Source organism: Rhea pennata, chromosome 3, assembly GCF_028389875.1.
Source record: "Rhea pennata isolate bPtePen1 chromosome 3, bPtePen1.pri, whole genome shotgun sequence".
In the NCBI taxonomy this organism is placed as follows: Eukaryota; Metazoa; Chordata; class Aves; order Rheiformes; family Rheidae; genus Rhea; species Rhea pennata.
The window spans coordinates 67,381,776-67,404,996 of NC_084665.1; the positions used below are offsets into that span (position 1 = coordinate 67,381,776).

Genomic DNA, 23,221 nt, shown 5'->3' on the forward strand with positions numbered 1-23,221 from the left:
ACATGTTTCTTCAGCTGAGCACGGTGGTGACGCAGAATTGCTCAATTTTTGTGGCTCTCTTGCTCTTGATGCGCTGAGGCTTTCTGGACATGAGGATTACATCACTTGGTGTCAGCTTTCTGGCACTGTGGGGGAATTACCAGTTTTATGCAAGAGTTTCCCTATTAAAGTCATCCATCTTTGCTTACCGCTGTCCTCCTCTTGAACAACTTCCAGACTTCAACTATGGAGCTTTCTAAAGCAGATGCCTCTGCTGCAGGTTTTTATCCTGTCTGTTCTTGAGGCCTGTGCCCTGGAAAGCTACATTGTGGCCATCCATGAGCACAATGTCATCTTGTCACAGAACAGTGAAATACCTGTTTTGCCTGAGGATGCCTTCATGCTAATGGACAAAAATATGGATATTTTGGAAGCAGCCATCAAAGCAGCAACAAAACAGGTATTATGACCTAGTTAGAGACGTGCAGTTTGGTAAACACTGGTTATTCATAGGGGGGGGAAATCCCTCCTGTTTTTTTTTTTTGGTATGTTTGTGTTAGAGTGCCCATATCATTGTGACTCCTGAGGGTGGCATTTATGGCTGGCTCCTCACAAGGGAAACAATATACCCTTATCTTGAGGATATCCCAGACCCACAGGTGGACTGGATTCTATGTACTGATCCTGAAAGATACTGCCTCTGTTGTGGAAGTGGGAGTGGGCTGATGGGAATGAGATCTCCATTTAGAAATGGTTATGGATAATTTAAAATGTGAAACGAGGACAAGTTAGATACCATGTACTTGTCATAAATAGCTTCAAACAACTTCATTCACCTTTTTTTCTTTACAGTTTTTTCTTATCGTAATCCTTTTGATTTTAGTTAGTATTCTCAAAAAGGTCAAGATTTATTTGAAAGAAAAATATTAAATATGCAGAAATTACATTTCTGTAATATATTCCATGCATGCTGTAGGACACGTTTAAGATATAGGAATATCTGTGAATACAAAAATAGCTGTTATTCAAAGGTATACTGCACAATTTTGGATTTATGTTTTTTAATCTGGACTCTAAATTAACAACAAGCATGACATAATGACCTTTTCATTCTATAAAGATATTTCCATCAAATTAAGTAATGATACTGTTCAGCCCAGTTTTGTTGACGTATCAGTATTATAAAGGAAAAGAAGCTTAAGTTTTATTTTCCTTAATAAATCACACTATTTTTTGAGTCTGCATTGTTTAGGTAATGATAACTAAAAGTAATGTAGAAGAAAGAAATGGTAAACTATCTTACTCTAGCAGCTGAATCCAGAACTGAAGCAGAATGTTGAATTAGCATATGTCAATATATCACTGATATTCTGTCCCATGACAGCAACAGAAGGGAGACCTGAAGGTGCGAAGATTTGCTTTCACCATGAGGTGATCCTCAGGAAAATAAAGATATGAAACAAAAGCAACTTCCCAGGCTTAAGTGTATTTCTATAGTCATTATTTAGCAAGCGTTACAGGACAGGTAAAAGTCATTGCCTTCAGAGAGCTTTATTCTTGCTATTTGAAATAGCAAGTAATTGCATCAAATTAATTGCAACTCAAAAAGCTGTGTATTTTTACTGCTTCTCGGTAGGAGGTGGCACATGAGATGAGAAAACTTTAATATTATAAACTCTTGATAATTAAATGCAAATCCCCTTCACTGTTATAAGCCAGATCCATGGATATTTGTGCTTGAATTTTGTTGCATGGTATGAATTTTCCTCTATAAAATGAAGGTAGAGCAAGTTCACAGAACTTTATGCTCAATTGCTTGTGGTTAAGTGAATATCAGTATTCAATATTATCATCTGATATAAGTGGTCTAATTTCTTTCTGAATCTTCTTTTTTTTCCCCATTCCTTCCTTTCCACAAACAGTACAACCTTTTGTGACAGAGAAACAGTTTAATTATCCCAAGAAGCCAGAATTTGTGACTTTCAATATATCCTTCGAATACTTTGGCATTTTCACTTGTGCAGACATACTCTGCCATGACCCTGCTGTGGTCTTGACAAGCAGATTTCAGGTCGACACCATACTATTCCCAACAGCTTGGGGTAATACTCTCCCACTTCTGTCAGCTGTCCAGTTCCACTCAGCATGGGCTGTGGGACTGGGTGTCAACTTTCTTTCAGCGAATACACGCAGCTCCAGTTTGGATATGGCAGGTATTGTGATATTGGTCTAATTGATCTTGTTCTCATGGATAGTATTTTTATCTGTGTAATCCTGCTGACCTGAGCAGAAATACCCATAAACTTTAAGCATGCATGCACATGCCAAGAAGATTAGGAAGGGAATCAAAATGTGGTTTGTATAAGAACTCAGAAATGTTTAAATTAATTAGAACACCTTTAATCCTGTGATTAAATGAGTAGTCCTGAAATGGAATGCATGCGATGCATTATCTTCTGAATCCTATCTTGATGTTTGTCAATGCTTTATTGATCCGTAGGCCAGTATTTTTTTTCTCCGCTAGGTGGCAAACAAGTGCTGAGAAATGTTCTCAATATGTCTTCTTGCAAACACTGCTTCTTAAATGGAGAGCTTATGTAAAATTTTCTTTGTAGGCTCTGTTTTCACTTTATATTTTTATAAAAAAAATGCTAGAGTTCATGCTTAAGTTTAATGAGCATGTACATACAGAAATGAGAGAAGCTCACTGAGTCCTAAGTTTTGCCTTCCAAATGAAAGCAATTTTGGGACATTCCTATTGTTCTGAGGCATTGGTAATCTTAAGCATACAGCCTATATTCTTTATGAATATGTTTTACTCTTGGCTTTAAAGATGTATTTATGTGAACAGCTTGCACATATGTGTGACTTTGGTAATGTTTTTCCTTACATTTTTTTTTGATATGATAGTATTACCATTCACTCTAATCAGAAATATTTTGTCATAGAGACAAAAAAAATTAATGAAGATTGAACTTCATGACTTAAAATATGTGTAACGGCATATAATTACTGCTCTGATCTTGTCACTTACAATATATCATAGTTTGGTCTACTTTCCACTAGCTGCAGAAAGCGTTAGATCATAATTGTAGTCTGTGAAGGTTTAACTTTTATGAAAGAGTCTGGTCAGCATTAAAGTAAAATTTGGTGCTTTTTTAATTAGTAAAGACTGCTTAATTGCACCTCACACTTGCTTTCATATTAAGAGTTTTCTGTTTTTATATTTTTGCAGGGAGTGGTATTTATGCCCCTGATAGTCCAAGAGCATATCATTATAATACAGAAATGGAAAATGGTCACTACTTGGTGACAGAACTGAGTTCACACCCACATCTGTCTCCCACTTATCCTGCTGCTGTTAACTGGAAATTGCATGCCAGCAGCATCGAACAGCTTCCATCAAGTGACCAGCACTTCAGTGGAGTTTTTTACCATGATATCTTCTCCTTCACTGAACTCACTGAACCTGAGGGAAATCCTGCCGTTTGCCAGAAGGACCTCTGTTGCCATTTGAGTTACAAGATGGCAGAAAAACAAAAAGATGACATTTATGTTTTAGGTGCTTTTGATGGGCTACATACCGTTGAAGAACAGTATTATTGGCAGGTAAAGGTTTTCTATTCTTATTTGGACAGAGGGAGAGCTGGAATACTCTCTTTTCATCCTCTTTGCATTTGCTCCATTTTTAACTGTGGTAGTTTATAAGGATACCTATTTTTAGGCTGCCCACAAAGTATTTTTCTTCATGAATCATTTTGACTTTATTAAGGATATTGCTCCTTTTTTCTGTCTGTGATACAAATTTTGAAAATCAAGACCTTGAGTTGATCCTGTGCTATAACACTTGAGGAAATTTCCATATTTGTGTATGAAAGGAGAGAGACCTTAGAGTTCTTACTGTCTCAATAGGCTCTTGTCACAACAGAGAGCTAGTTTTTGCTATGGATGTTATCACAGTGCTAATGAAATGCTCCAGCTGGTAGTAGTTTAATAAAATGAAGAAATTATATATATACATAACCTTTGTATTCACACGTATTTATTCTTTATTTTTTTATATAATGCTTTTTCTAATGTATTAAACCGTTATGTCTTCTCTTTATATCTTCACAGTATTCCCAATAAGAGTAGGCAAATATTTATGACTTAGTTTTATTTAGAAAACAGAGAAAGCTGAAGTAACTTACCTAGGTCACAAACTGTTCAACTTCCCTGACTAAATGCATATGCATTATTCATGTGTGCATACATAAATGCATGTGTACACACAGACGGTGATTTGCTGTGATGCTGGTGAAGAACTGTCTTATTTCGAGTGCCAAGAACATCCACAGATCCCTTTAGTCTAAATAAATGAGTAGATATATCGGATTGTTCCTTCATCATGAGAGCTTTTCTTCCTATCAAGCGCAGCTCTTGATTGTTAAAAGCTTAGAGGTAAACTGCTTTTTTTATCCTCTCCCCCACAGATATGCGCACTGCTGAAGTGTAAAAGCACAGACCCGAAAAGCTGTGGGCAGCCCGTGGAGACTGCACAGACCAGGTTTGACATGTTCTCCCTGAGTGGCACGTTTGGCACTAGCTATGTCTTTCCAGAAGTCCTGTACAGCGGGGTTCAGCTGGCCCCTGGGGAATTTGAGGTAATGTCACACCCTTCCAGGTTGTCAGACTTGCAACACAAATGGCCAAAAAGCCACTACAAGACACAGGACCAACTTGGAAACTGTCAGTGCCCTCTATTTCAGTAATTGGTTTGAGTTCCAGGTAGCTTTATTTCTGCTTAGTTTTGCATTCCCAAAGTGGTGTTCACCACGTCTGAGTAGGCCAGTATAGTCACTCCGTTTCCCTCATTCCTTTCACCCATTCTAAATGATTGGAGTACTTACAGACTAAAGGCAAAATCCCCTATCAATACCTACTTCCCCAAAAATCTAGAATGAAATTTTGCTCAAGAGAGAAGAAGTCTAGTTTTTCTCAGACATTATGGTAGCTCTGTCTGAGTAAGAGACTTGACTGTGCTTTGCTTTGTCTTTTTTCAAGATGTTGCTTAGCTATGTCAAGAATAGTAAAAATAATACATTGTGTCTGTCATGCAATAATCCGGCTTTGTTGATGTTCGTGTTTGTTTTACTTTTCCATAATTAGGTGCTAACTGATGGACGTCGGATAAGCCAGACTCGTACATCTAGAGCAGTTTTGAGTGTAAGACTCTTTGGAAGGTGGTATGAAAAGGACCCACCACACACAGAACAAGCTTCACCGTAATTCATTGTAGATCCTTTAAGATCTCACCTGTTTATTCCTGTGATTCTGATGAATCATAATGTTAATTAATGTTAATGCCCATAATTATAATGACATTCTATAGCTCAAGTTGTGCTGTCTATTAATATTATCATTGCACATTGATTTGTTGGCTTGATTCTGCAACATAAATAATTTTTTTTTTTTTTGCAATACAGAGCTGGACAGTTCTGGAACTCTGTTCAGCCCTGTCTCTAAATATACCCTTTTTAAAATCAGAGATGAGTAGAAACTCTGAGCCAAATGGGTAAACTTTTAAAATTATCACTTAGAAATAGAAAGGAAGCCTCAAAACACTGTTGCTTCAAAGCTAGATATTCAACTCAGCACATGTTGCTGTAATATTTTTCTGGGTTGTGCCCTAAATTACAGTTTGAGAAGCCTGCTTTTTCTGGCCACAGTTTTAAGGTGTGGAAAATGACCTTTCCACAAAACTAAGTGAAAACTGTGCCATCTTTTTTGAGCAGTCAGGTGGGTCTCCCTAAAAAAGTTCTCAGAAATTAGCAACTTCGTAGTTGTCTGTCTCCCAGTGAAATGGTTGCTCATGCTGACGTGAAGGAAAGTCAAGACTTTGCAGGCAGATTTTAGGAAAAGCTGGCTAGTAGCTTGAATGCACTTGCACGTGTGTGGGTACAGGCACTACACTGAAAGCGGAGTGTACTTTCCAGAAAACAGCAACAACAACAAAACAACAGAAAAGGAGGTGTGTTTGGGAGTAAATTATTCCGGTAGTATAGCTAAGATAACTATGTAGAGTTAAGTCGATTGTTTATTCTGAAGGTTCGTTTTGAAATAAAAACAATATTCACATTTAATCTGACTAAAAACATATAAAAAAACTTAGTGGACATAAAATACTTTGTATTTGAACAAAGTAAACAAAGTAAATGTTGTGAAAGTTAGATTTTAGCTTATAGAAGGATATTAAATTGTAACCCTGTGCTGCAGTTGCATAATAGAGGTAATGGAGAACACTCTTATTTTGTACAAATGAAAAGTACCCTGCTTCTACATTTTTGTCTAAATCCTAGTACACAATGTTCTGTCATAGCTAAGCAACATAACCATGTGCTGTTGCTAAAAAGGGATTGCTCCTGCTCTCCCCACCCCTGAGTGCATACTCCCACTGCTTCTGGGCAGCGATTGCATGGTTGCAGGTGTGTCTCTTCACACAGGTTTTTCCAGAAAAGGATTAACCTTGCACAGGATCTCTCTCAGCACAACAAGCAGAACCACGATTGGAAGGTAGGCTGACTCCACAGCTAAGCTGTTTTAACATCAAATTACATTCTGTTTTGTGCAAGTAAGTTCTCAGAAAGCCCTCATCTTCAGACAGTAGCAGAGGGAGCACAAGGGTGGGACAACAGTCGTGTGAAAGGTAGCAAAAGCTCTCAGATAAACTTCCCCATATGCTACCTATAGCCTACGCTGCTGTTGTTTCGTAAGGCTTTATTCAGCAGATTTGTATTTTTAACCAGAGTTACTACCTTGGTGCTAGGCTACTTCCTCATTTGGCAGGCAGTGGGTGGTAGTGCCTGTTGCACAGAGGCAGCAGGATTGCCTCCACCCAGCTGAAACCTCCTTGTCCTGTGGGCAGTGCAGAGCAATGCTCTGTCCCCTACAACTGTCATTTTTTGCTCTCGATCAGTCACCTTCCTGGATTTACTGTTTCCTTAGCTGGTCCTAAACAAGAGGACATTCACTGCTTCCTCCTTCAGGCTTGTGTCTGATTGTGATTAATGTGACCCAAGCTGTATTTCAGCTGATGTGAAAATTGGAACTAATAAAATAAATTAATAAAAGGTTCCAAGCTATATTCCTTCAGTTATCACCAAAATCTCTACTGAAGTCCTTTAAAGGTTCACATCTATGGCTCCTGAATGAGTATATTATATCTAGTAAAGTGTACAGAAAGATACTTATTAGAGACGAACATTGTCAGATGCACATTGATGTTCATAGTGCTTGAAACCCTCAGTCGGCACTGCTCTTGCAGGGAGCTCTCTAGCTATTGCTTTCATGTGCAACACTTTTGAATTAGAAGAGAGAGCTCTACAAAGAGAGCCTGCTGCAAGCAGAAGGCATGTACCCTGTTCTGCTTCCTGCTATTCGGGAAAAGCCTTTACCAGTGAGAACCCTACTGGTACTAGAGTGTCCTTTCCTGTGGAAAATATCATAGGAAAATGTATCTGTACTGAACTGAAGTAAGGAGTTAAAGGTGAAGACTTCTTCAATAAGCATATTTTTTTCCAGACGAGAGGAGCATAAGCTGAGGCACCAGCATCCCAGTGAGCCTGGGGAACAGCCCATCCTTCTGCTTCAGGTGAGTGGCAGCCAGGTAAGGAGGTACTTGGGAAGTGGCCAGGCTGGCAGCTTACCTGCCTGATTTCAGAGGAAAACATTCCCTCTAGATACATATCTTCTTGTGGAAGGCTGTTGAAAAGTAATCTATAACCAAAAAGACCCCTAAGCATTGACCTCCTCATATAGTCGGATATCCTCAGATGATACTTAGAGCTGTTCTACAGTTTAGTTGCCCCTGTTGTATTGTCTTAGTGGGAATGAAGCCAAAGAGTAATTTTTTCTTCGGGGATAAGATGATTTTGTGTAAGCACTGAAAGATGAAGCAGCTCAAAATGTAATCAAGTTCCTTTAAATTCTCTCTCTCTCTCTTTTTTATTATTACTCTTTAAGAGCTGGCTTAATGAACAATGAAGTTGAGTTTTGTGCCTTTTTTTAATCAGTTTTGGAACTTGTGGGAAGTATTTTGTTCTGTTTTAATCTTCAATCTGAAAACTAGTGGGATACAACTGTCCCTTCCTTTTATCAGTGGCACGTTAAGTGTATTTCATCTAAATATAGTGGGATAACGTAATGACTTTGGTCCAAAGAAACTCTGGGAACCAAGCTACAAACAATGACATGTAGCAAAGGAAACGAGGAGTGTAAAGACACTGGAATAAAGCAAATGGTTCTTTGGGCCCTTGTTCTTGCTGTTCAGACTTTATAAAACACTTGCACCAGGGTTGACAAATCTGCCTTTTATCTGGGTATCAAAACTGATACAAAGTACACAGCAAAAATCTATCACAATGTCTATTTATAAAGAAAAAAAAAGTGCAAAGTAAAAAAGTGTGTTGAAATCGGGAGCAGAAACAAACATAACAACAGAACTTGGACAACTCTTTCTGGTCACATGTTTGATAACCTATTTCTGTATTGGCGCAGCTACTCTTGGCATTGACAGCAGTTTTGTGACCGACTATTTAAGTTGCCAATTTTCAAGTATCTTGAGTTTCAGCAGTGTAATATGCTTTCTTGTCTGGCACCACAAATGTGGATTCCAAGATAATGCTTTAACAGATCAGCACTTTGTCCCTCCTTTCTTTAAGTTAAACTTTACCCTTTTATGTGTATGCTCCCTTTTAACCATTTCTCTGTGACTGTGAGCTTTTCTAGGGAGTACAAGGCACCAGCCATGCTCGCTTTCCAGCCTCTGGTACAGGGCATGGTTTTCACCCTCTCAGTGCTCCAGGCCGTTGCTTGGGACAGCTTCACCGCGGCTGTGTACGAGCACTCGGTGATCCTGCCAGCGCTCACCAGCAAGCCTCCCTCTCCCGACGATGCTTTGGCATTGATGAACAAAAATATGGACATCTTGGAAGGGGCCATCAAAGCAGCCGCCCAGCAGGTAGTAGATGCACTATTAGCACTGTCAGTTTGTGTTTTCCCTTCTGCTGATTCTCCTGATTACCTGAGTACTGGTGAATTCTTAATGGAGCCTGTCCTGCCAGGGTGCCCACATCATTGTGACTCCTGAAGACGGCATTTATGGCTGGCGTTTCACCAGAGAATCCATCTACCCCTACCTGGAGGATATTCCTGACCCAGAGGTGAACTGGATTCCTTGCACTGATCCCAAAAGGTGAGTGAGTCCTTCTGCAGTGCTGTGTGTGGTTTCAAACTAGTGTCTCACAGAGAAGTGAGCTACTCTCAATAACTGTGTAAGAATTGCTAATTCTTCTGATATCAGGGTAAGTTTCAATAATAGTTGCATAACATGATATTAAGGTAAGCTCTATGATAAAATATGTAGCATGTACATGACCAATTGAAAAAGGAATCCTGTTTTTTTTAATGTACATTCTGAATAAAACATTACAAAGAAAAATTCTGTAAACAATATACAGAATTTCGATTGATAAATGTAGAGAAAACTTCCACTTTGCATTTAGAAAAGCTTTGTAGCCAGAATATAGCACTTCACATTATGCTTTCATTTTTTTTCTCCTACACTATTTTGACTAGTGCTAATTGAAAATATTGTAACAAAAGGCTTTTATTATTTATTTATTTACTTATTGCTGGAAAATGCTATGTTCAAATAAAAACATACATACCATTTATGTGGAAAACCAGTTTATGAGCAGCTAGTAACTGAATGATGAGTTTGTTAGTCAAAGTCCAAATCTCTGTGTTATATAAACCCAGGAACTTCAAATCTTAGTTTTTCACAATCAAGATAAGATAAGATTATAATTACTGGAGTCTCTGTGCTCTGAAACAAGATCAGTCATTCAAGGATCATGTTCCAGCAAGGACATGACAACCTGCAGTTGAGCACTGGACTTTATGTCCCTACTTTACAGAAAAAAAGTATTGGAGTCACAGAACCTCAGTTATGGTTGCCTGCCCTTTTCACATCTGCATGCTTGATAACGAGGTCTAAAGACCATAGTATTATAAATGTGAGAACATTCCTCAATGGATTCGAGATGAAGATTAGCAGTATGGGATGAATGCTGGGAAAGGTGCACGTCTTGTGATTCTTAAAGTGAGACACAAGTAACATAAGTATTCACCACCTGTTATTGAATATGGTGTGTGTGGTGGCAGAACGTCTAAGCATATCTTTATTCCAGTTCTTCATGTATTTAGGTTTCAGGAAAGTAGATCTGTGTATTGCACTGCAAGAAGAGTGCTGTGTCTGGGGCTACCCTGCCTTGTGCATAGCAGTATGTTCACAGAGCTGGTTGGATGCATCCCGTGAGCCTCCCAAGGCATTTCCCTCTGGTTGCTGGTGGGAGGGCTCCTGTGCATGCCCCAAGCGCAGGAAGCACCTGTAGGAGTGCTGCAGCTGCTGCACCTCTCTGCCCATACTGCCTTGGGACAGGATCAGAGGTGCTGCCAGAGGGTCCTCTGCACTCTGTTTATTTGTCTCTTTTTCTTTTGTCTAAAACATGTTAGATTTGCTCCTGCTCCTGTGCAGGAACGACTCAGCTGCATCGCCAGGAACAACTCTATCTATGTGGTGGCAAACATTGGGGATAAGAAGTTGTGTAACTCCAGTGACCCCAGCTGCCCCAACGATGGTCGCTATCAGTACAATACTGATGTTGTCTTTGACTCAGAAGGGAAATTAGTAGCACGTTATCATAAGGTAAGAAATGGTTTTGGAAAGACAGGAGCTATTTTTCCACAGTTTCCAAAATGTCTCCTTTTAAAAAGTGAATTTAATGTCATTTATTTGTCCCATGGAGTTGCTTTTTTTTTTTTTTTTCTTAGCTGTTGTTCATAACTTAAAAGAATATTTATTTTTTTGGGAGATACTGACTCTAAAGCTGTATATGCTGTGATGTTTCTAAACGAAAGCAGGCTAGAATGAAAAATGATTGCTCAGGTCCGATTTAGTGCCAGACATTTTTGGCTGAGTTCCTCAGTTTATTAACTACCTTTTACCCTTTTACTAGAAATTTTGCCACCTGAGCAAGGGAGTAAAAACAAACAAACAAACAAACAAACTCTTTAGTTTTCTTAGCGTTGCCTGAGACTACTCCTTTGTATTCCAGAAATTTAAAATGTTTTCTACTTCTCATCCTACAGGAAGAATCTAATTTAAGGCAGGCTGATCTCTTTGCTCCCTTGCTCTCACACTTGCTCTCACTTTGCTCTCTCTCACCCTCTCATGTTTCATTTCAGCCCAATTTTTACTTATCAGGAATTAATTGGATATGCTGAGAGTAAAAGGAGATGACTGAATTGATACTTTCACTGGGTATGATTGCTTGCTTTTTTCAGTTTCAGGTACCTAACTGTAAGGTACATTGAGGTTGTTTGGGTTTAGTATACCAGATATCATGCTGATAAAGATGGTCTGAAGTTGGTTGTTTATTTAATGCACTTTGGATTCACTATTTCACCTACTTCTCCATGGATGATGCCAAGATATTTTTCTGTGCAAACTAGGTGAGGGGAAAACTGATAATTACTGAAGTGAAGTCCCCTTTGTACCAACTAGGCCCACACAGCTTGGAGCTGAGTTCCAAATTCAGGTTTGAAATATTGCCCCAACAAACACGAACCTGCTTTCTGGCTCGGTTACGTATGTTTATTTTCTGAGCGACTTGTACAGTAAAAGGACTCTTTTAGTAAAGTCAAATCTTAAAGGAGAATAGAAGCTGGAAGAAAAATGTTGCACAGCATGAGAACATCTCATGCTTGTGTTTTTGCTGGCTGAGACTATCTGTCTCTTTCCCACCATCACAATATTTTTTCTTCTCTGTTTCAAAGTCTCTCTGTAATGGTGCACAATTCTTCCTGGTACTATGTGCTTCCAGTCCTTCCACACATCCCTACATCAAAGTCATCAGTTCTGTATCTCTCTTTTCTTTCTTTCTTTTGTGTTCCTCTTCCATTATAATGTCTCTTGTCTTTTGGGTTGTCAGAGTTTTAAACTACGTGGGGAAATTGGAGAGGGTATTTTCATGGGAGTAGCAGGTGGCAAATCAAAGCCTACAAATCTACAGATAGCAAGCTGCTTTTTGTCTCGATGCTAGAGCAACATATATATCCCCATATTCACCTTTTGGGCCCTATAGTGATCACCCGATCTTAGCCTGACTTTCTACATATGAAAAAGACTTCAAAAACAGGTTAAAAAGCTTCTCTACTCATTCTGAATAGTCTTATTCAGTGGCACAAGGATATTGCAGGAGTTATCTTTAACTGTTTTCTCTCTCTCTCTCTCTCCCCCCCCCCTTTGTTTATTTTTTTTCCTATTCTTCCCTATAGTATAACCTGTTTATGTCAGAAATTCAGTTTAATATCCCTAAAGAGCCAGAAACTGTCACTTTTGAGACACCCTTTGGGAAGTTTGGCATCTTCACTTGCTTTGACATACTTTTCCATGACCCTGCAGTGGTGCTGGTGAGGGATTTACAGGTGGACACCGTGCTGTTCCCAACTGCTTGGATGAATGTCTTGCCTTTTTTGACTGCTGTTGAGTTTCACTCTGCCTGGGCTATGGGCATGGGTGTCAATTTACTTTCAGCAAATACACACAACATCGACTTGGCAATGACAGGTAATTAATTTTAACTCTCTGAAAAATCTTTATAAGCATGAATCTCTATTCTCTGTTCTACAAGGTGCTTTTTGCAGAGGCTTATAATGCATTTATTTGGAAGGTGAAGACTTCAGTCACCAAATTTTAAACCTGAGAAGTGCTATCCCAACTCATGCTATATAAGGCACAGCAAAATTCACGATCTCGTCTTTTTTCCTCTCTAGCTTCTTAGGAACTTCCTTTCCCTATTTTACTGCCCCAAAGCAAGTAGAAAGTTAAGCTACTGCCTCTATCTGAGTAGAAACTTCTGAAGCTTATGCGTTATTCCCTGTTGCCTGTGATCCTACTATTAAATGCAGAATCATAAACATACTTGCAAATCCAATGCTCAGCTCCATTTATTCTGGCCAAACTCAAGATTTGTTTGTAGCTGCTTTTAACATAGTTGTGGGAAAATTTTTAAAAATAAATTTTCAGGCTTGTTGCAGAAATGCTGCTAATAATGTAGCAAATCTTAAGAGCATGATGCTATATTTTTCTAGAGCTTAGCTTATGGGATAATATATTTTAGCCAGGCAAGTATCTTTATTGTGTTCTGAAATCACCGTATTGCCTAGGCCTTCATCTTTGAAATGTCTAACAGTCTGCTGCTTGTTATCTGATATTATGTGATTGAGGGGCAGAGCTCTTCAGCAATGTAGTGTGTGATATATGTTCCCTTGTAAGTGCACTGATTCTCCCTCCCCCCTCCACCAATCATTTGGCATTGGTCAGGTGTGAATTCACCATGCAGGGAGGAGTTCTTAACTGGGCTAGAGCGCTGCTATATCCTTCCATGTCCATCAGGATAGGCCTGTGATAGTTGCGTGTGTTGTGTTTTGGACATTCCCAGCTAGTGGATGGTTCTTTTACATCAACAAACCCAGAATAGAGGCATTATTATGCCACTCTGTGTATGGGAGAAGAGAGAACTGGGGAGGCCATAAATAAACCTCTGCCTTTTGGCTACACTGAGCAGATCTCATGAGGAGATATAAATTGTATTCTTTGCCAAAGCATGATCCCTGTGAACTAAGGTTTTAAAGTTCCCCTTTGAGGACACTAGAATTTCTGCAATACTTACATTGCATGATGTACGTATTGATGAGTACACTAGCAATGGGACAATTAAAAGGACAATATGAAATGTCTGATTCTTTTTGGACTCAAAATTGTGCTCTTTTCAGGAAGTGGTATTTATGCACCAGATGGAGCCAGAGCATATTATTACAATATGAAGACAGAGGATGGTCACCTCCTTGTTGCTGAACTCAGTTCACACCCTCGCCTTTCTCCTACCTACTGTCCTGCTGCCAACTGGAGCTTATATGCTTCAAGTGTCAACAGATTCTTACCAAATAACTATGATTTCAGTGGGCTCATCTTCCATGACCGCTTCACTTTCACTGAGCTCACTAAGTCTGAAGGGAATCTCACAGTTTGCCAGAAGGACCTCTGCTGTCACTTGAGCTACAAGATGGCAGGGAAACAAGAAGATGAAGTTTATGTGTTAGGTGCCTTTGATGGACTTCATGTTGTTGAAGGACAATACTATCTGCAGGTAATGATTTATTTGGGAGACTATTATTTTAGGAAGCTTATTTTCTGGGAGAAACCTTCAGCTCCTGATCAGGTTGGGGAGGAAGGACTATGACTTTCTTCTTGTGTTCTGCAGCTCTGGAATCCTATTTGTCAACAAGGAGAAGTAGTTACTGAAATGCCCAAGTCTCTTTACCTTTAAATCCAGCATGCCTCCTTCCTCTCCCCTCCTAAAGATCTGAAAGGGTTATGGGTACCATTTTAGGGAGCAAAAGGGGTAAGTATTAGAGTGACATGCTGGTCCAGAACTAACCAAGTTCCTGCATCCTAATTTTGCTGACAGTCGCACTATCTATACAGCTCTTATAGGAGCACACATATGTGAACAACAGCCGAATAACATCATGAGTCTCTCTGAATCCTTCAGAGCAGTCATCGCTCACCCTTCTCATTCTCCATAACAAGAATGTGGCTGCTGATTCCAACTGAGCTGGCATGCTGTGGACCTTTCTCATGGTGCTGAGGGTGCTTATAAGACCCAGCATGTCTGTCTTTGACATCGAGATGTATGTAGACATCAATATTTACACAGAAATCACCTGATAAAGGAAACATGGCATCTTGTTCTGCATAAGTTCTGTTGCAGTGGAGTGGAGAGATCTCCTTTAAATTCCCAGAGTGCACTGTTCTTTTTTTTTTTTTTTTTCTCTTAGGCAGCCAAGGACTGGTACTCTGTGAGTATCTCTAAGTAAGGGTTCTTTATTTCTCTCAAAAGATCTCTATTAAATAGTCACTCTTTAAATATACATTTTATATATATATATCCAACTTTATGAGATGCTCTGATAATTTAATTCTCAAAAATGTTAACATTTTGTTATTACTCAGATCATAGCAATGAGGTTTACGGAAATGGCATACGAGTGCTAAGGAAATGCCCACTCTTCCAATCTCTCAATCAAATGTTTGGGAAGACAGTGAGTTACACCTTTGGTTGAATTTGCTTAAAGCCATATTGCAAACCCTTATTTGCTTTTATGGTTAAGTGATTGTACCAGAGATTAATCATTCTTTTATTTACTTGCTTCTGTCTGCCAACGGGGCCCTTGCATACCAGCTGGTGTAGAAACCACAGTGTAGGGGAGGTCTTAGCTCATCTAATACCTTTAAGAAGGTACCTTGAATAGAAGCGGTGTTCTTGGTGAGCTTGCCTGGAAAATTTATTTCAGTCCTTATGAAAGTGCACAGTTGGTCTCTACCGGTACTGAATGTTCTAGAGAAGGCAGGAATGTCAACTCTTCCCCCTCATTAATTTTGTCATTTCCTTAGAGCAGACTGAGAGAACCAGATTCTCTGTGCCTGCTGATTTGCACTTCAGCAGTTTGCTGATGAATAGTACTCCTGTTGTTGGCGGAGATGCTTTTCCTGACTCCCTAATATCTAACACAATACTAGGCAGACTCCTCCTTCACCCGCCAACAAAGCCAGCCGGCATCCTTTGAATCTTCACAGGAGTGCTGGCCCCATATATTTGTTCCGGCACGTTGCTCATAAACACCTATTGGATTAAAGCTGGAGAATTAACCCTCAGGACAAAAGAAAAGTCAGTCTGCATTACCATCACTGTTCTCCTCTATGTGCTGCAACTGCTAACACAAAGCTGGGGAGCAGGGGGTGCTTGCTTCATTACCTGGACAGCTCTTCACCAGGAAATAATCAAATTCAATGGGCATAATCAAATGGAGATAATCAAACGGAGACAATCAAATTCAGTTTTCCCATAGACTACCAGGCCATCTACGGGGTTCTCCCTAGCAACATGTACAAATGCCAGGCAAAGGTCCTGAGCTTACAGTTGTACAATGTACTTATGAGGAGACCTGTTTCATTTGTTTCACTTTGTTCCAAGCTTCCATCCACTGTCTCGTCTTAAGACAGGTGAAGAGGGAATCTTGATATGAAAGAACTGGGCACTGGAAGAATTAGTGCAAGTAACAGGACTGGCCTTCAGGCATGAAATAAATTACTCTGGCAGAGCTTTCTCCAGAAAGTTTGTTTGTCTACTAAATCCGTGCAGTTCTGGAACATGCTCCAGTCAGATCCAGGGGTGAAAAAATGCACTACAGCTAAAAAGAAGTTGCTTTAAGGTTGTGAAAGATGTCCTGTGTGAGTCACCTGCTCTGTCACACACTAGATCTGATGACACAAAGGTTTCCTACCAGAGTGTTTCCATCTTGCTAAATACATTGTTGTCTTCTTTCCCCCACAGATATGTTCGCTGCTGAAGTGTAAAAGCAGAGACCCAAAAAGCTGTGGGCAGCCCGTGGAGACTGCACAGACCAAGTTTGACATGTTCTCCCTGAGTGGCACGTTTGGCACTAGCTATGTCTTTCCAGAAGTCCTGTACAGCGGGGTTCAGCTGGCTCCTGGGGAATTTGAGGTAATGGGATGCTCTCGAGCTGTTTCACATTAGATTTCTCTGGGTCTTAGTAATGGAAGAAGGTGACTCAGAAAAGCCAGAGGAAACTTGCTCATAGCAAGTAATTGGATATATTCAACGTCCGCTTCATGAAGTCACTGGTTTCAGTGAGCAAGGTGGTTTGACGTATCTTCTCGTTATTTGGTCACATCCTTGTCAGCTTTTAACTTGTTCCTGTGAGTACTCCTCTGTATCCTTCTCTTATCTTTTCCAATTAGGTATTGAGTGATGGACGTTTGATAAGTAAGATAGGACCAACAAAGCCAATCATCACTGTGACGCTTTTCGGACGCTGGTATGAAAAGGATCATCTGAAACAAGACCCACAACCACCAGCCTCCCCATGCTGTTACCATAACTGAAGCTGCACACTGCTGACATTGTGTCCCAATGAGACATGCCATCTTAGGCTAAAACAATCATAATTATGTTTCTTAGTTCCAGATGCGCAAGCCTCTCCTCAGTGTGCTTTGCTTAGTGATAATGCAGCATTCTTACTTCGTTGCTGTCACTTACGGAGAAGTAACCCTTGAGTGTGGTAACAACAATGTGGGGAAAACTGTCATGGGGTGCGGGCATAATGAAAGGAAAGGGCCAGAGCGGTCATTGTATCCTGCATCTGTGGCTTAACCACAGAGCTCTGACCTGCGTATTCTCTTTGTAGTTCTGCTACCTTTGTAGTTCTTTACTCTACTTCTTAGCTTTGTAAAGCTTGCAGATTGTCTGATGTGAGCTGCTTAGTGATGTCCAGTGCCTGTCAGATGTGTAGAACTGCCTAGCCCTAATAAACTCTTACACTTGACCAGTGATGCCCTCTCGAGTTCAGGGCGACTCACCCCGGAGCCTGACAGAATCCCGGACGCCCCTCTAGTGCTGCGGCACACACGCATGGGCCCCTTGAGCCCTGGTGCGACTCCCGTCACTGGCACGTGCACCTCCATCCACACCCAGGCACACAGAACAGAGTCTCCTCACCCGGGAAAACACTGAGAAGCGGAGTTTAATGCGGAGACGGGAGCAGGGCCAGGGGGCTCCTTTCTCCAGTGAGTGATTCCATTCCCCCTCCTGTCCCTGCTCTTCTGGGCTGCTGGAGGTGAGAGCCTGTTGTCACAGAACCCAACAAACTGTGGTCATTGGGATTTCTTCAGGAGCCGTTTGCTCCCGCCTGGCTGCCAACGGGTGCTCTAGTGTCTCGGCTGCCCTGTCTGTAGGTGTCACCGTTCTGGGGGTGACAGGCTCTTCAAGAGCTGCCTCCGAGCCTTCAGCTCCAGGGCAGGCTGAGCCAGGGCCTTTCCCTGGCACAGCTACAGCCTCTTGCTGGACAGCAGCAGAGTAACACTCATCACCTCGCACAGCATCCAGCACGCCAGAGTCTTCTCCTTCTTGGGCTGTTTCCAGCCATTGCTCCGCTTCCCTGTCTTGCCTCTGAACACCTTCACAGCTGGAGGGTTCTAGGAGGTCTTGGGGCCTGGCTGCTGCAGCTGCTTCTGAGCCAGGTGTTGCTGGAGGGAGGGCAGAGGCTTCTTCCTCTTCCTGCACGCACAGCTCGGCAGTGGGCACTTCTGTGCTTTTGAATGCAGGGAGCCCGGAGGCGCCTTCCTCTGCCTGGAGCGATGCCTCCCCAGGAACTGCTTTAGCCCCAGCTTGGTGTGCTGAGTCCAAGGCAGGAGGTTCCTCTTCTCCCTCAGGTGCGCAAGGGACTGCAGCGACAGCGGCTTCCGTGAGCTCTGGTCCCACGGGGAGGCTGTCACCGTCGCCTTCCAGCTGCTCAGGCACTTCAGCTGCAGCCACTGCAGTGCCCACAGGCGCCAAGGCAGAGGCTCCTCCTTTGTCCACATTTGGCACCTGAGCAGAAAGGGAGCAGAGATGTCAAGAAAGCGCAGGCAGCTTGGAAACAAAGGGCCACCCCAAAGAAGGGACAGGCAGCAGCCCCTGAACCAGGGACAAAGGCAGGAAGAGATGGTGGTGGGAAGGCCGGGAAGAGGCTACGAGCACAGCTGCCACCATGGCTCCTGCACATTTGAAGCTGAGGGAGTGGGGCCACTTCTGACCTCCCTTTGCACAGGTACCTCAGCCACAACTGCATCTCTGCCTGCCCCTGAGGCTACGGTCAGATACGGAACCCACAATATCACGTCACATCCTCTGTCCCATTGCTCTGTGAAAGAGGCTGAACGGCCACTGGGCCTGCACCTCTGCATACAAGCACACCACCTCCCGACCCCTTCTCTGCAGGAACTGCGGCCACCTCCCTCTGCACGCACATGCCTCCGCGGAGCCCCTGCAGGACACTCTCGGGCATTTGGACAGTTACCCCTGGAGGACAGCCATGCCTCTTTACCATCTTGGCTCTCTGGGCTGGGTATCATTCCAAAACTGCCAAGGAGCATTCAGGCAGGCCTCTGTTGCTCTTTGAGATTCCTACCTTCTCCTCCTGATGGGGCTGTTTCTCATGCTCCTCCAGGTGCTGAGGCTCAGCACCCTCTGCACCAGGCACTTCCCCATCCACAGCCTCAAGTGGCTGCACCTTGGCCAGCTCTTCTTCTTGCTGCATCATGGCCAGGAGAGCTTTCTCCATCGCGCTCTCGATCAAATCTTCCACGATGGGCTGGACTGCAGCATCAAAGTCAAACTGCTGCAGCTGGGAGTCAGTGAAACAGAGAGAAACCACTTGAGAACATCATCATCCTTAGCAGCTTCTTCTCAGGGAGAGGGGAGGACGAGCAAAGCACTTGTGCTGAAGGCAGTGCTGGGAAGCACAGTGGGGGCCCCTTTTCAGCAACAACAGGAAGCACAACCCCAGCCAGAGGCTAAATAACGAGCAGGGTGGCAGGAGTCTGAGCCTGTTGCACGGACATGACAACACCACAGACCTCCTCACAGTCAGCTTGGCAGCTGCCAGGGGGAGACAAAGCGCTCCCCTTGACCCCCTGCCTGCTCACCTCTCTCTTCCCAATCCCTCTCGTCCTGGCTGCTATCACTATGGGGGAGAGCTGGAAGCAGCATGGCCACTGCATCTGCAGAAGCACCTGCCACAGTGCTGCTGCTCAGCTCGGGCAGACCCAGGAAACCAGGGGTTCCTTCCTGCTCTCTCTGAGGAGAAGGTCCCCAGCATTTCTGCTCCTTTGCCCATGGGCCACCTTGTGACAGTGCTTATGGCCCAGACTCTGCCTCCTACCTCTCCTGGTCCTACTTGGGTGCCCACGTCCCTTCTTGGTTCTTTCTCGGCAGAGAGGGGAGAGCGTGGGGTGTCCGCAAGCGCAGCTTCCTGACTGGGCATGTGCACCAGCACCATACGCTCCAGAGGCTCTTCTGCGTGCAGCTCTGCAAAGCAAAAGCAGGAGCAGTGCTGCAGGCTGCATTCTCTTTGCCTTTTGAGTGAAAGCCATGCTTTCTACAGCCACGATTCAGCAGGGCCAGCTGCCTGCAGGGCATGGGCAGCAAAATGACTTGTGTGCAGAAAAGCAACATCCCCCCACCCCAACTCCAAACATCCACCTGCTTTCGCTGTTGGTCCTTGGAGGCTCTAGTCTATGGAAGTCTACCTGTAATGGAAGTCTACCTCCCTGTCTCCCGCTGCACAGATAACTGACCATGCTCAGGAAATCAGGCCTGCCGCATACTCCTGCTCATCAGCCTTTGCAGTGGGGAGGGGAAGAGAGCAACAGCGCCACACCAGACAAGCTCCTTCCTCGCCCAACGGTACTCCATGGTGAAAAGCCGCTGTGCGCATTGCAAGTACTGCAGCTGGCTCAGCAGGGCTGCCACTGAGGGAACGCTCCGAAACCCAAGGCCACCTCTGCCTAGCCCGTGCTGCAGGGTCTGTCTTCCCGATTTGTAGGACAGACACCCAGAAACGATTTCCAAGGGCAAAACCTTTGGCCGGGTGCCCATGGTGATGCCAATGCCCACTTTCACACTTTTCCTACAAAGACATGGTCTCTGGTTTCCTGGTGACAACCAGGTGGGCTTTCTCACATGATTCTTGGAATCGCGGCCTGAGAGAGACACCAGCTCAGATGATCCCGCTAAAGCAAAGGGTCAAAGAACATGCCTTGAGTGCCTGGAGAGGGGCACCAAGGAAAGGCTCAGAGACCCTGAACTCGGGGTGCTGCTAGCAAGCACAACGCAAACTACACTGTGGAGGTGCCTGTGGAGGAGCGAGTTTGGGGTCTGGGGTGAAATTCAAGTCCATGCCGCTGTCTACCTTTCTGCCGTTTGGCGTGCTCTCTGCCTTCCCCACGCTCAGGCATCTGTGGCTGCATCCGCCTCTGTGCTCGCGCTCTGGCCAGTGCTCGCCCCACTGCCTCTCTCTGCCGTTGAATCTTCAGCCACTCAGGCTGCTCAGCGGGAAGGGAAGAACATTCACAAGAGCCTTGCTATGCAAATGCCACTGATTCTCTCAAGGGCTAAAAGAGACTTCCTGCTTGTCCTGGGGACAGCCTGGCTGCTCCAGCCATGCCCGGCCCTTTCTGCCGCGGGCTGCCTGGAGTCGCCTGCAAAGGGCTCGACCCTTGCCCGCAAAAAGGGCAGGCAGTGGGCAGCCCCCTGCAGCTCCCACGCTGCCGCCCGCCCGACAGCTCTCCCGCACTGCTCCCTGTGGGGCCCTGGGCACCTCCCGCCAAACCACCTCTGCTGTGCTACGATACCTCCCACCAACACCCAGCCACTGCTTACGTCCGCCACAAGCAACGCCTCGATGGTCTTGGCCGTCAGCGTCACCGACTAGGCAAGAGAACAAAGCACCAACGTGAGCAGCTCGTCGCAGGGGCTCTTCCCCAAAGGCCGGTGGCTCTCCGGCTGGAGCGGAAACCCCCGGGACACTTACCGGGTTGTAGAACCCGACCACCTTCACCAGGAGCCGAATGGAGGGCAGCCGCGTGACCCTGGGCTCCTGGCCTCCTCGGCTTTGCCTGGGCACAGGGCAGGGACAAAGGAAGAGCTCTGTCACTCCCAGCCCGCTCTGCTGCCTCCCCTGACACCAGCCCGCGCTTCCACGTGCCCCTCACACAGCACACCTTCCCACGGGCATCGCTGGCAGCGCCGCTCTCAAACGGCCACGGGCCTGCTCGCTATGCGCCCCTTCCCTTCGGAAGTGGAAAGCGGCAGCTCGGGGTCTCCATCCATGCAAGCGAGGAGCTGTGCTGACAGCCCCATGGCGCTGCGATTCATTTGCAATCTCAAAGCTAAGCCACTTGCACCGTTCAGCCCAGGAGCTGCACTGTGCAGCGGGTGTCCCTTTCCCCCCCACCACCGCTGCTGCACTGCCGGCTGCAGCTCCACCTGGAGCTCTCCGCTGCCTTCAGCCTTGTCTCCACAGCTTGACTTCCCCGGCAGGGCTCACCTGAGCATGGTGTCCAGCCAGAGCTCCTTCCCCTCCTGCGAACTGCAGAGAAAAGGAGAAACAGCCTTACACCGGGCTGCTACTCATCCTCTGACCCAGCGCGGGCCCCAAACGCATCTGCCCGTGACCTGGGCAGAGTCCCGGGGATGGGGCCCAGCCGCATGGGGCAGCACAGGGCATCGCCAAAACTTCTGACGTCCTCTCCCCTTCTAGAGGACCTACGTCTCTGTCTCCCCTCTTCCCTTCTCCCCCTCCCTCACCACAGGGAAGCAAAAGACCTGCTCAGGGTGTGGCACGCAAAAGGGGAGACAGCGAGTGCCCTGGCAGAGGGATGGGGATGCATGGCGGGAGGTGCAGGGTCCCTGCACCAGGTAGTGTTCACAAGGGCATCTCTGACAGGAGCAGCTCCTGCAGTGGAGCCTGGGGGACCTGGGAGAGGCCATGGGTCTACCAGCACCTTGTGGCAAGAGCCTGCCCTTCTGGGTGAGCTCTGCCCCTCCTGCACGTGACGTGGCTTCCCTCCCTTCCCCGGAAGGCGCACGGCTTTGTCTTCCCGGGAGGGGAAGCAACAGCCCCGGCGGCCCTGTTCTTGCCTTCAAAAACTCATGGCGTCCCGGTGGGAAACCAGAGCGGGGCCTCTACCTTCATCCCCCACAGCCTGACCCGAGCCCCAGCAAGCCCACGGAGCACCGGAGGCGAGCGCTGCCCTGCATCCCCCGCGCCCAAACAACGTGGCCCCACGGCTCACCCAAAAGTGACCGCACACATCTTGGTGGGCCAGACGAGGATGAGGGTGTTGCTGCACTTGAGGCCGAACTGCTCCTTCTCTTCGTGCCCACAGGCAGCCTCGTCCTCACCCTCGCTGCACACCACCCACAGCTCACTGAGAGGCACCCGGTGCTTCAGCCAGAAGGTGGAGCCACACCTGCAGGCAAGAAGAGCAGGCGCTGACTGGCAGGGTGCCCTTGTGGGGGCAAAGGCCTTGCCTAAAATCCCACTCTGCTGCCCAGCTGCGGCCACCTCCACTGCCATTCCGGTCTAGGAGGCAGCGGGGGCCGCTTTGCTTTTGCAGCCCTGCCAGAGCTAAAGGGAAGCAGCGCCTGTCCACTGTGGGCCAGCCGCGGCGCAGGCAGCCCCAAGGAGGCCCTTTCCGCCTTGCTTGCTGACCTGAAGCTGGCGACAGCGATGG

The 23,221-nt window shown here is 45.0% G+C and overlaps 2 protein-coding genes across 3 annotated transcripts; both read left to right on the forward strand.

The window, feature by feature from the left end:
• The first annotated feature begins 244 nt into the window (after positions 1-244).
• LOC134138861 (pantetheinase-like) lies at positions 245-5,247 on the forward strand. The gene is made up of 6 exons (XM_062573060.1): positions 245-439; positions 540-654; positions 1,902-2,192; positions 3,215-3,588; positions 4,452-4,622; positions 5,128-5,247. Exons 1-6 carry the CDS (start codon positions 245-247, stop codon positions 5,245-5,247), a joined length of 1,266 nt encoding a protein of 421 aa, XP_062429044.1.
• A 723-nt stretch (positions 5,248-5,970) lies between these two features.
• LOC134137809 (pantetheinase-like) lies at positions 5,971-17,490 on the forward strand. Of its 2 annotated transcripts, XM_062570902.1 has the most exons (10): positions 5,971-5,989; positions 6,462-6,531; positions 7,540-7,609; positions 8,746-8,977; positions 9,081-9,211; positions 10,534-10,726; positions 12,358-12,649; positions 13,858-14,231; positions 16,479-16,649; positions 16,907-17,490. In XM_062570902.1, exons 4-10 carry the CDS (start codon positions 8,765-8,767, stop codon positions 17,048-17,050), a joined length of 1,518 nt encoding a protein of 505 aa, XP_062426886.1. In that variant the 5' UTR covers positions 5,971-5,989; positions 6,462-6,531; positions 7,540-7,609; positions 8,746-8,764; the 3' UTR covers positions 17,051-17,490. The 2 variants fall into 2 exon arrangements, with proteins under 2 accessions (XP_062426886.1, XP_062426885.1); XM_062570901.1 differs by lacking the exon at positions 5,971-5,989 and having other exon boundaries at positions 6,427-6,531.
• Positions 17,491-23,221: the final 5,731 nt, after the last annotated feature.